At 45.2% G+C, this 12,553-nt stretch overlaps 8 protein-coding genes across 8 annotated transcripts; 4 read left to right on the top strand and 4 right to left on the bottom strand.

Annotated features, from left to right (window-relative positions):
* Nucleotides 1-32: 32 nt before the first annotated feature.
* SAMD00019534_089720 (hypothetical protein) lies at nucleotides 33-576 on the top strand (the record flags this gene model as incomplete). Its single annotated transcript, XM_012895861.1, has 2 exons — nucleotides 33-197; nucleotides 277-576. The coding sequence occupies 2 exons, from the start codon at nucleotides 33-35 to the stop codon at nucleotides 574-576; spliced, it is 465 nt and encodes a 154-aa protein (XP_012751315.1).
* Nucleotides 577-794: 218 nt separating this feature from the next.
* SAMD00019534_089710 (hypothetical protein) lies at nucleotides 795-3,390 on the top strand (the record flags this gene model as incomplete). Its single annotated transcript, XM_012895860.1, has 4 exons — nucleotides 795-1,254; nucleotides 1,332-1,680; nucleotides 1,746-2,169; nucleotides 2,608-3,390. Coding segments are annotated over 4 exons (2,016 nt in total), but the record flags the coding sequence as incomplete, so codon positions are not given.
* A 53-nt stretch (nucleotides 3,391-3,443) lies between these two features.
* On the bottom strand, nucleotides 3,444-4,439 carry SAMD00019534_089700 (hypothetical protein; the record flags this gene model as incomplete). The annotated part of the gene is made up of 3 exons (XM_012895859.1): nucleotides 3,444-3,551; nucleotides 3,639-3,752; nucleotides 3,837-4,439. The coding sequence occupies 3 exons, from the start codon at nucleotides 4,437-4,439 to the stop codon at nucleotides 3,444-3,446; spliced, it is 825 nt and encodes a 274-aa protein (XP_012751313.1).
* Nucleotides 4,440-4,823: 384 nt separating this feature from the next.
* On the bottom strand, nucleotides 4,824-5,423 carry SAMD00019534_089690 (hypothetical protein; the record flags this gene model as incomplete). Its single annotated transcript, XM_012895858.1, has 2 exons — nucleotides 4,824-4,918; nucleotides 5,033-5,423. 2 exons carry the CDS (start codon nucleotides 5,421-5,423, stop codon nucleotides 4,824-4,826), a joined length of 486 nt encoding a protein of 161 aa, XP_012751312.1.
* A 303-nt stretch (nucleotides 5,424-5,726) lies between these two features.
* SAMD00019534_089680 (hypothetical protein) lies at nucleotides 5,727-6,773 on the top strand (the record flags this gene model as incomplete). Its single annotated transcript, XM_012895857.1, has 1 exon — nucleotides 5,727-6,773. The coding sequence occupies one exon, from the start codon at nucleotides 5,727-5,729 to the stop codon at nucleotides 6,771-6,773; it is 1,047 nt and encodes a 348-aa protein (XP_012751311.1).
* A 66-nt stretch (nucleotides 6,774-6,839) lies between these two features.
* Nucleotides 6,840-8,104, bottom strand: SAMD00019534_089670 (hypothetical protein; the record flags this gene model as incomplete). Its single annotated transcript, XM_012895856.1, has 3 exons — nucleotides 6,840-7,741; nucleotides 7,817-7,903; nucleotides 7,978-8,104. The coding sequence occupies 3 exons, from the start codon at nucleotides 8,102-8,104 to the stop codon at nucleotides 6,840-6,842; spliced, it is 1,116 nt and encodes a 371-aa protein (XP_012751310.1).
* Nucleotides 8,105-8,283: 179 nt separating this feature from the next.
* On the top strand, nucleotides 8,284-9,991 carry SAMD00019534_089660 (hypothetical protein; the record flags this gene model as incomplete). Its single annotated transcript, XM_012895855.1, has 4 exons — nucleotides 8,284-8,694; nucleotides 8,759-8,951; nucleotides 9,028-9,376; nucleotides 9,442-9,991. 4 exons carry the CDS (start codon nucleotides 8,284-8,286, stop codon nucleotides 9,989-9,991), a joined length of 1,503 nt encoding a protein of 500 aa, XP_012751309.1.
* Nucleotides 9,992-11,296: 1,305 nt separating this feature from the next.
* SAMD00019534_089650 (hypothetical protein) lies at nucleotides 11,297-12,503 on the bottom strand (the record flags this gene model as incomplete). Its single annotated transcript, XM_012895854.1, has 2 exons — nucleotides 11,297-12,228; nucleotides 12,296-12,503. 2 exons carry the CDS (start codon nucleotides 12,501-12,503, stop codon nucleotides 11,297-11,299), a joined length of 1,140 nt encoding a protein of 379 aa, XP_012751308.1.
* Nucleotides 12,504-12,553: the final 50 nt, after the last annotated feature.

The raw sequence follows: 12,553 nt of genomic DNA, 5'->3' as shown, positions 1-12,553 counted from the left end.
CCTCATCAATCACTCAATCAATCAATCATAAGATGTTTCGTCAAGCTACAAGATTATTCAACAGTGTATCAACTTCGAGCATTGTTGGCAAGGTTGGTCTTGGTCGTCTAAACCATGTTGCCATCGCCGTACCAAACATGTCAGAGGCAACCTCATTATACAGAGATGTGATGGGTGCCCAAGTCAGTGAACCAGTGGTAAGCATAATCAATCAATCACATCAATGAATGAATGATTGAATGTCGCTGACTTGTGTGTTCAATATTGCATATACAGGATCAAAAGGAACATGGAGTTACAACAGTGTTTGTTGCATTGGATAATACAAAGATAGAGTTATTGCATCCATTGGGAGAGAATAGTCCCATTGCTAACTTCTTAAAGAAGAATCCTTCGGGAGGTGTACATCATGTTTGCATCGAAGTTGATGATATCAACGCCGCTGTCAAGACTCTGTTGGACAAACAGGTCAAGATCATCGATCCCAATCCAAAGATTGGCGCACATGGCAAGCCAGTCGTCTTCCTCCATCCCAAGGCCATGAATGGTGTCATGGTCGAGCTGGAAGAGAAATAAAGCGACATCAACAACTACGATTAATGTATCATACATCAGATTGATTGATTGACTTGATTGACTGACTGCATGGCCACATGGTAGATGGTCACAACTTGTTAGTGGAGCTCTCCTGACTGATCATGATCAGTTGGGGGTTGGACCCCCACCAGGGCCTTCCCATCTTGATCAAATTGAACTTATTCATAACTTCACTCATTCATTCATTCATTCATTCAATCAATCTCACACAAACAAAGAAAGAAATAAAGATGATTGCACCATCAACAACTGATGCCGTGGACAAGGCTTTCAAGACAGAGGTCACAGCACTATATAAGGAGCTGATTGTCAATGTGCCATCGATTGATCAGGCTACATTCTCAGGCACATCAAAGACTGTTGGCTCATCTGATGTGACCGTCTCAATGGTGATGTCCACAAGTGACTTCCACAACAAGAAGGACAAGTCCTACATGCTGTCCAGGACGACCACACGCAGCGATCGCCACGATGTGTCAATGTCACCATTCCCCGTTGAGATGGCCGCTGCCATCGTATCAGTCTCTCCATCAGGCCGCTATATGCTCTCGATCAAAGAGGCCGGAGAGAATGACTTCCAGATGGAGATTGTTGATCAAGGCCACATCGTGCGCACCATCAATGCCAAGGACGTGCACAAGAAGATCTTTGTAGATGGTAAGGCGGAATGATCATACAAACTTCATCTTCATCGCGCTGACCGACTGACTGACGCTCTATCCCTCGCGCTACAGAATGGTTCGGCAGGATTTCATGGTCACCATGCGAGCAATACATCGCCTACATTGCTGAGCGCCCATTGGAGACGACGACATTCTATGATCGCGAGCCAAAGGAAAAGGCTGTTGGAGACTCGCACGTGTATCGTAGTGATTGGGGCGAGACCTACGCGCCACATCAGTCACCATCAATCTATGTCGTGGACATCTGCAACGAGTCCATCATACCAGTGTTGTGGCCATTATCCGAGGCCCTCACTGCTGGTCAGGTCATCTGGACCACCGGCGAGGCAGTCGGTCTAGTCTTCATCGGATGGAAGGTGGAGCTGAGAAGATTCGGTATCAGAGCATGCTTCAATCGTTTGTAAGTGTGTGCGCCCGCTGGAAGTTGATTGATTGATTGCTAACAACCTCGTGCATGCAATGTAGGAGCTCGATATACTACGTCAACTTCAAGGATCTGGTGCAACAGAGACAGGACCTCAAAACAAGACATGCTGCCGGCGATCATACAGCCAGCCCCAAGCACGCACAGGTGACACCGGTCAACTTGTTGGGCGACTTTATCGGTTGCTTCCGCTCGCCAAGGTTCTCGTTGGATGGCAAGCAGTTGTACTTCTTTGGAATGCCCGGTATTGTATTGCCACACAACTCCTGCTCGCAACTGCTCTCCATTCCATGGACGGGCGGTTCAGCGCCAGGCACACCACCAGTGACAATCCAGATTGGCGAGCGTAACTTTGCCGACAAGGATTTCTCTGGCATCTACAGCAACGCCATGCCAGCCAACCCATGGTTAACTCCAAACACGCTGGTCTTCGGCACGATAGTGCACTCCCAGAACGTGAGTGTCTTGCATGGAATGATTCCGATTAATCAGTCATTCACTCATACTGACTCTTCCTCTTTCCCCTCCCCTTCATGTGCAGCGAGTGATCCTGTTCAACACTGATACCAAGACAGTCACAGCCCTCCAACCAATCAATGGAGGATCATGTGATCTGCACGATGTAGACACTGTCAACTCCCAGATCCTTGTGTCCGAGTCATCGGTCAACCAACCTGTCGCATTGGTAAGTAATCGCTAACCAACTATGGTCACGCCAGCCGATCCTAACCATCATCCTCACCATCTCCTTCATCCATCCACTAGTACTTGGGATACTTGAAGACAACAACCAATGTGACGCAAGACTCATTCATCTTTAAGAAGATTTATGAGACAAAGGTCAGCGATCGTTTGACCAAGATATTCGATGACATTGAATGGTCGATCGAGGATGTAAATGTGGCAGAGACAGTCAATGGCATCGACAAGTTCCAAATCATTCATGCACAGCCAAAGAACAAGGTGCCAGCACCACTCATACTCATGCCACATGGTGGACCTCACGTTGGATCAACCTGCGACTACAACGCGCCAGTTGTATTCTTTCTCGCCCTCGGCTACGCCGTCACTCAGATCAATTACCGTGGCTCGACAGGCTTTGGAAAGGACTATGTCGACGTGCTGTCTGGCAAGGCCGGCCAGATGGATGTGGCCGACTGCGTGTCCACGTTGGACTATCTGCTTGCCACACGTGGCCAGCGTCTGGACCGCGAGCGTGTCGGAGTTCAGGGCGGCAGCCATGGAGGATTCCTCGCCGCACATCTCAGCGGCCTGAAGGACTCACCAATCAAGGCAGCAGTCATCAGAAACCCTGTGATCGATATTGCTGCCATGTCCACGCAGTCCGATATCCCAGACTGGTGTTTCTTCGAAGCCGGCATACCTTTGGCACAGGGCGCCAGAGTCTACCCGACCGTGCCATCGCTGGAGCATCTGGAGAAGATGAGGAAGTGCTCACCCATCGTCAATCTGGACATTATCAAGACGCCAACACTCCTGATGCTTGGAGAGAATGATCTGCGTTGTCCACCATCCCAAGGACTGATGCTATACAACGCACTCAATCAAAAGGGAGTGGCCACCAAGTGTCTCATGTATCCCAAGACTGGCCATGGCTTGGCATCAATCGATGCCAAGATCGACCAGTGGATCCATGCAGTATGCTGGTTGAAGATCTATCTTCCAGCTTGATTGATTGAAGTTGTAACAAAGTAATAAATGATTTGGTTTGTGTTCATTTAGAATGGAAACAATGAGGCTTCCTGTGATTGGAATTGTCGAAGTGCTGTTGAGATGGTCCTCGGCATTCGTTTGTAGAAGCTCCAACAGAAATATACAAAGTAGCCCTGTTGTTGTTGTTGTTGTTGTTGTTGTTGTATTGCTTGGTCAGTCATGTGCAAGTGTCCATGTCCATGTTCAAGTATATTACATACCTCCATAAGTAGAACGGCTATCGAGATAAAGATACCGAATCCACTCAGTATCTTGATGTTGGCTAGCATGAAGGCCAGCCTAAATATGATGTCCACCACAAGGTAGAAGTTGTACTTGGGTGTGCTCGAGCATGTTAGTCATCTGCAGTTCCACTCAATCAATCAATCAATCAATCAAACAAGTTGTAAAGTACATACTGCCAAGAATAGTCTGGGCTTGTAGTAATGACAGGCGTAGAATCCAACGGGGTTCATTAGGAGACCGAGACTGAATATCATCCACCAGGCTTCACTAAAGTATGTCATGATGGAGAAGACCATGATGAGGATGGAGATCACTTTGATGATGCTCGCAGACCTCTTTATCTCGATGAATCGGTGATACTCCTCCGATGAGTGTGACACTACGCTCTCGGGCAGATCAAACTCCTCTGAACCAAGTCCCAGCTCCACATCCGGCACCCTCAATGCCTTATTATACTCTGCCTGTAATTCTGCAGCATAATCCTCATCATTGAATGTTGGTACATTCTCGGGTGGAGTAGTCGATGTCGTTGTAGTTGATGTTGAAGTGGATGTTGTAGAGGTGGTTGTAGTTGATGTTGTGGATGTCTTTGGAGAATCATTATGTTTCTGTTGTGATAGTTGATTGTTTACATTGGATAATCGTTGTGCAAAGTCTTTACTCTCATCATCCACGTCATCATCGAATGATCCAAGTAATGGCTTCTTCTGAGCTGCCGATGTTGTTGTGGCAGCATTCCCTCCACCTCCAATATTCTGATTATTATTATCAAGCATGCTAATAACTATATAATCTTGTTGAATGGTATTATATACAGATAGATAGATAGTAAGTGCAAAGAGATAGATAGAGTGTTTGAGTGAACTACCCCAGGCAGGTCACTATCAAGCTGGATACTTGTTCAACAGGAAAGAGAAAGAGAGATGTTGTTGCTTGTGCTCAAAGGGGGTACACCACACGCATCTTCATTCATTCACACATTCACACTCACCAACTCATCATCCCGACACTCACTCGACAGCAGTCTCGACCATCTGGGACTCACACGTGTGATTGAGTCGAGAGATAAAGACAGAGATAATATACCAAGGTGTGAGGTATAAGTCCATCTTGATCGATTGAATGATTGATTAATATATTGTCGTGTTTTGTTTATCTAATTATCTATATTGTGGACGTCTGGCTTGACCAAGTGATGAGAACAGACCAATGACTCCACCTATCGATGCTCCAATCGCTGACTTTACATAACCACCTGTGTTATTGTTGTTATTGTTATTGTTGTTGTCGAGTGGATAATGTTAGCCAATGGCAACAACAATGAGTCAATCAACATGACTCGCAAAGTCCATCGATTGATCGAACATACCTGGCGCTTTGACGACGGCACCAACCATGGCACCTGATGTAACTGAACAAAATATACTATTATCGTCTAGACCTGTACTGATTGAGAGACACTTGCGAAGTAGACCGAATGTGAGTGCCATGGCAGCACCGTTGTTTGCAAGTCTGGCAGCTCCACTGCCTGTATGATCGAGCACTGCGTTCATGCGTGGCTTGAAACCCTTCTGTACACCTGCTTCGCGGATACCACTGAATGCACCTGATGTAGCACCAACGAATGCTCCACTCAGATATACAATACCTGTATCCTTCCACACTTGTGACCAACCTGATCCATCCGGTTCATTCAAAGTTGAGAACTCCACTCCCTTTGGGGCTTCCATCGCTTCAGTTGTTGCGTGTTCGGCACTCATTGTATCTGTGTATGTATGTATATTAGGTTGTTTATATCTGTATGTTATATATATGTATGTGTTTTGAGTAATATGATGTAAGTAATAAGTGCAACTCAATGTTGTTGATTGATTGACTGAGCGAATGATGATGTGTGTTTGACGAAAGTTGTTGCATTTGACGCGAAGTCGACGATTCACCACTTTTTGAAAAATCGAGCATTTTGACATTTGAAGCTCAATCTTCAATTTCAACTCAATCATTCATTCATTCAATCAACCATTCAAGTTGTAAATAGAGATAAATATATTGATATAGATAGGATGCAAACAGGTGAGAGTGGAAAGAAATATGGTTTACAAATACCAGCATCAAAGTTAAAGAGTGCATTTGGCAATTCATTCGAGGAGGATGATGATGATGATGATGACACAAACTCAAAGTCAAAGACATCAACAAAGTCAACAACAACAGTAAAGAATGAAGGTGCAATTGATTATTATAGACAACGTGAATTGGAGAATGCAAAGAAGAATAGACCAACGAGTAGTGTACCGACGACAAAGGTTGAGAAGATGCAGGTGGAAGCATTGGAATTGGACCCAACGGCATTCGAGTATGACAGTGTGTACGACTCGATGAAACAGGAGAAGAAGAAGGGTGCCGATGCCATGCGAGCCGGTCTACAACAACAGGCACAGAAGCCAAAGTATATTAATGACCTGCTGCAACATGCCGATCGCAAGAAGAAGGAGTTGGAAAAGGTCAAGGATCACCAGGTGCAGCGTGAGCGCGACGCAGAGGGCGACACATTCAAGGACAAGGACGTGTTCATCACATCGGCCTACAAGAAGCAATTGGAAGAGAGGAAGCGAGAGGAGGAGCGCGAGCGTCTACTCGAGCAAGAGGAAGATGTCACAAAGAAGAAAGACATGTCATCATTCCACAAGAACATGTATCACTCAATAACAGATGACAAGCCAGAGGCTCAGGCACAGACTAAGGACTCAAACAAGTCATCATCATCATCATCATCATACAGCAGACCAAGAGATGATGATCGTGGAGGTTCTGGCCGTGGTCGAGGCGGAGGCGGAGATGGTGGAGGTGGCAGGAGATATGAAGATCGCGATGATCATGGATACAAGAGAAGAGATAGAGATGGAGATAGATACAAAGATCGTGGCGACAACAATGAGTCATCATATTCATCATCATCGTCATCGTCAAGACATTCAAAGAAGGAGTCATCATCTGCATCAAAGACAGTGGACAACACTCCCAAGTTGTTGTATCCACGAAGGAATGATGAGCAGTCCATTGCCGCAGCAAGAGAGCGATATCTACAAAGGAAGCTCAACAGAGCATAGCGTAGCTTTGTTGGTTTCATTGATTGATTGATTGAGCGATCCATCATTGATTGGCCTGTCCCATCATTACTCCTGCGATCCCGTCTCCACACTCTTCGAAGACTTGGACGACGCGGCAACATCAACACTTGGTAGTGGCTTGGCTGCATTGAACTGTCGAATGAATTGATAGTATACATGATTTGGACCATAGCGCATGTCGAACCAATAGTTGATGGCGATGGTCTTGTGCTCGTGATCACCGCGCTGAGCCACGCGATGATAATAAAGTGAGGGAAGATAGAGTATCTCACCCTCGTGTACCTCTACATGCAGTGGATGCGCACGCTCCACCTGGGGATATCGATGGCAGTTGACGCTGTAGTCTTTGGCTGGGTCGACGGGGATCCAGGGCACGCGCTCGGGCGGGTCGTCCGTGCGCATCTCCAGTCGCGCCGGGTTGTCCGCCGCCTCGACGTATGTGGCGGCCGGGAACTCGGTCTCGTAGAGGAAGGGGTAGTCGGTTGGCGGCAACAGCGTGAACACCTTGGTGCCCTTGACCACGCAGTAGATGTTCTCGTAGGGGTCCTTGTGCAGCGATGATATGGCGCGATCCTCGCCCATCCAGAAGTTGACGGCTTCGGGCTCCATGCCAAAGGCCTCCTTGGCAAAGTTGATGGCGGCGTGGTCAATGTCCTGCCACAGCGCCTCAAACTCCAAGTTGAAGCTGCCATTCTGATATTGAAGGTAGTGCACGTTGGAAGTGCCGTCGTCTCGCGGCAGATGTTCCAGTGTGTCGAGATATTGACTGAATGGTATCTTCTTCTCCAGTGGCTTCACAAAGTATTCCTTGCCATCTTTTGTACTTCTCTTTATCGCGTCGCCCAGACCATCTGGAGTCACTGCAACCGTAACCTCTGTATCCTTCATCTTATTCCTTAGATATTCAATCGACCATAATTTCAAAGCCTTCCAATTATTGAATGCGTCTAAGTTATGTTGAGTTAGTTAGTCGAGCTCATGAGTGTGACTACCTTGAGTTGACGCGTCCGTCATACACATACTCTTTATAATGACAGGTTTGTTCTGTGCGACATACTCTCTATAGAACTCTAATGGTGATGGACATTCAATCCTCTCAATCTGTTGTACTACGTAGAAGTCTGTGTTCATGTATCTCGTTAGCCATGTGCCTCACCCTTTCATTCATCTCGGTAACTCATACCATTAGTCTCTGTTGCCAACACTGATAATATATCATTATATCTACTCTCTACATCCACTCCATCATCTTGGTCGACGTCAACTGCTGCTACATCTTCAATGTAATCATCTGAATCCTCGTTGTTCATTGTTTATGTGTTGTGTGTATGCGAGAGTCGTGTGGAGCGTGGTCAACTAAGTATCTGCCGAATGAAGTCTCCGTGCCCAACATGAATAAGAATGACCTCATTTTGACGAATGACTGAATCAGATTGTTTGTTTCACTAACAAGTAACATACTTATACAATCAATCAATCTAATGATACAATGCTGACATTATTAACAAGAAGTGGAGCACAAAGCAGACTGGTCCCAATCATTCGACGCAGTTCCAACATCATTGTTCGCACCAACTTTAACAACAATGAGGATATAGTACAGTTGAACAAGAATACAGTGCATCGTTGTTATTCGACTACACCTACAAACTCATCGACAAGTACTTTGTTTGAAAAGGCAGAGGCAACAACTCAATCAATACATAGTGCATTGCAACATGATGTTGTTGCAGCAAAGGAGGGACCACTGCATAATTACGACCAGTTGATAAGCAGTGGCAAGATCAAGGTTGACAAGTATCAGCGCGAGACTGTCAAGCTGTTACAGAACCTCTACAATCAAATCAAAGACTACAATCCAGTATCATCGGACGATTCTGACAGTGGCAATTTCTCAAAGGTAGGTCTCTCACCTTGTCCACATCGTCTACTACACTGTATTGTACTGACTTGACCGCGTTTAGTGGGTGTCCAAACTATCTATCCTGTCATCCAAGCCATCGTCACCATCATCAAAGAATCAGATCAAGGGCATATATCTTTATGGCGATGTTGGATGTGGCAAATCATTCCTCATGGACTTATTCTACGACTCTGTCCCCATTCACAAGAAGAAGAGAATACATTTCCATCACTTCATGCTCGACGTACATAAGAGTATGTTACCAACACCCTTGGAACTATCCCCCAGTCAATCAATCAATCAATCTAATCATAATCAACCAATCATTAGGAATACACAAGTGGAGACAGACCAAGTCTGATGATGAGACCGACCCCATCCCACCACTTTCCAAACAGTTGACGGACGAGGCATGGCTATTATGTTTCGATGAGTTCCAAGTGACAGACGTGTCAGATGCAATGATATTGAAACGTTTGTTTGCTTGTATGTTTGATAATGGTGCCATCTTGGTGACAACATCCAACAGGCATCCAAACGACCTATACAAGAATGGATTGAATAGACAACTATTCGTACCATTCATTCACTTCTTGGAGTCCAAGTGTCTTGTCCACAACCTAAACTCTGGTCTAGACTATCGATTGACAGGCAAGCGATCAAAGAATGTTTATCTAACGTATGTACATGTACATGGACATGACAGGATGTGGCCTGGGACTAATCCACCGCATCACATCACAGTCCACTCACTCCAGAGAACAAGGAGAAGTTCTATCATTTGTTTGATGAACTGCGCCAGGGCGAAGAGGTAGTCAGCGAGACTATCACTATTAATGCGTCAAGACAATTGGTTGTCCCAAGAAGTGCTAGGGGCATTGCTCTTTATCGATTCAAAGAGCTGTGCGATGCAGCATTGGGCGCAGCCGACTATATTGCCATTTCAAAACAATTCCATACTGTATTTATCGAGGACGTTCCATCGATGAACGAGTCCACCAAGAACCAGGCAAGACGATTCATCACACTGGTCGACGTACTATATGAACACAAGGTCAAGTTGATCATCTGCGCAGAGGCCGCACCATCACGTCTGTTCATGTCCAATGCTGAGGACGTCGATACTACTACCGCAGAGTTTAGACAGATGACCGACGACCTCAAACTGACACCTGAGCAGTTGTCCAGGTTCACTGGTGAGGAAGAGCGATTTATGTTTAGCAGGGCTGTGTCCCGTATGGTGGAGATGCAATCAGACTCCTATCTGAGTGCGCACCACAATCCTCCAAAGTAAAACAAGCGTGCAGCTGTCGACAATGATTGAATATATGATATCGATTTATTTATTTGTGGAGCAGATTGATAGATTGATTGATTGATTGATTGATTGATTGATTGATGGATGGACGGATTTACGGATTGATTGATGGACTGATTTATCGTTGTGTCGTGTGATCAAGTGATGGAGAATCCAGAAGTCCAGATGAGCAGGGTGCTTCATATGTTGGCTGGAAGAGGTTGGCCAGGGAACCATTGATTCATGAGTCTGGTAGCGAAGGTTAGACCAACCTCAATGGTGTATGGGGAGTTCAAGAGTTGCTCGGGAACGTACCTCTCGTTGGCATCAGCAATGAGATGGAGGCTCCAGTACTTGGGGCTATTACAATGCGGGATAGTAATACGACCGGCATATACCATTCTGAAGGGATGTGTAGGGTTGGGAGCAAGATGTTCTACATACTGGGGGATCATGGCCGTGGTGTGCAAGAGGGAGGACTCCAGGGAGAGGGAGACACCACGAACGTACTCTTGGTCCGATTGGCCAGCAACATCGACTATAACCTCGACATTCTTATCCGTTCGATGGACATACACATCTCCTTGTCTATTAATATCAATTACATGTAGGGGAGTAGAGTTGAGGTAACACATTATTGCTATTTCTGATTTGGTAAGGGTAGGAATATTAAAGATATTATTATTATTATTAATATTATAGTTTCTTGTATTTTTATTTGTTGTAGTATATGATAGTATTGAGTTGTCTTGTTGATGTCCATCGTCTTCCAATTTATAATGTTTCTGCTCCATGTCACTATGTTTGATTATATGTATATATATGTAATTATCTATATAAATTGATAGGATGAAAGAATAATTAAGTTGGTAATAAAGAATATAAATAGAGAAGTAACAGTCATCATTCTTTAAAAGGTCATCCTTACCTTTCCAGACGAATGATGGGCATATATTTGAGTGTGGTTTGTAATGAAGAGACGGGTTGGGTATGTTTGGATAATCCATTATGATTAGAATGGCTAAGAAAGTTAATGATTACCCTCTATAGGAATCGTTCATCAAGTTTAAATAACCCAATTTTGTTGACTATAATGGCAATGAGAACTTGATTAGGTAATGATTCCCTTTCAAAGGTAACTACCATCACTAATCATTCCACACACACACTCACACACGCTCATATATATACCTCTGAAGAACTGAGTGAGGAAGTAGACATCTATTCGGTCCATTCATTGTTCGATAAGCGTGTAGCTGTCGTCAGCACATTACAAGAACGATTGAATGATTGATTGAGGTATTAGACCCATACGAACTTCTCTATATTGATGAACATTCCTTTTCCAGAGATTGATGGTGCATTAGGTGGGATCCAGTCGACGGCCATTGGTACTGAACCATCGCGTATTACAATCTTTTGTCCAATGTGCTCGAGATACTCTGGCTTGATCTTGTCGGAGTCGTTGTACCAGAACTTGACCTCATTGAATCCATACTTGCGTGCTTCGGCCACTGCCAGATCGATCATTGTCTTAAAGTCCTCCTTGTTGGCCGCTGTCAAGTGGAAGATGTACAACTCTCTGTCTCTAAAGTCCTGGAACCAGAACATTGACGAGTCGGTCGCGTTGATCTTGACACCAAAGCATGTTGGCACTGGTTGGATTTGAAGAGACTGGGAATAGAGTTGTACTTGCGACATGTGCCAGGCAACGCGCTCTGGCGTGAGCAACTTGCCAAACAAGTGTGTGGGTATGCCATCGGCGGCATTATTGTCCGGGTGCTGTTGTTGATTGAGTTGTTGGCGGAAGTGTTGCCACCTCTCCTTGAACACCAGTGTCGTCTTCTCAATCTCCATGTGTACAATTGGTACATAGTTGGACGAGTCAATCATTGTGATGTCTGTGCGGTCAGTGGCAGTGGCAGTGGCAGTGGCAGGGTATTGTGACAGATCGATGATCACTGATTGCCTTGAGTACTCGGTCCATCCACACTTGGCGTAGAACTGTGGGTTGATGTCACTGTAGAGGTCAACGAATATGGCACCCTCTCTCTGACATTGCTCGCGCAACATATTCATCATTATCGATGCGTATCCCTTGCCCCTATACTTCTCAGAGACGAACACACTGGCAACAGACTCTGATCTTCCACGATGCATAGTAAACTGATCGTCATCAATATAACAATATGCAGAGTTCTCACCATATGTCTCACATGATGAGACGGTCTTGCCTGTGAACACATTGACGCATGTTAGTATGTCGTGTGATTGATTGATTGATTGGAGTGTGACACATACCATCGTATAACAAGACCCATGGCCTGTGATTGGTCACTACAGCCTTGGAAACGACCTCTCGGCCCCAGTATTGTTCGGGAGTTAGTGGCTTGCCCCATTGAGGATAGCTATCAAAGGTGTTCTGTTTGAACTCATCATCAGTTGCCTGACGAAGTGTGTATTGAGGTGTAGTTGTAGTTGTTGTTACAGTATCTGTTTGTTCTTGCATCTTATCTACTAATGAGTGATTGATTGGTCAATGGACGTGAGTTAGTGATT

This window comes from Acytostelium subglobosum, assembly GCF_000787575.1.
Source record: "Acytostelium subglobosum LB1 DNA, scaffold: scaffold20, whole genome shotgun sequence".
Lineage (NCBI taxonomy): Eukaryota > Evosea > Eumycetozoa > Acytosteliales > Acytosteliaceae > Acytostelium > Acytostelium subglobosum.
The sequence above is the reverse complement of the archived record's forward strand: the minus strand, read 5'-3'. Positions and strand labels throughout refer to the sequence as shown.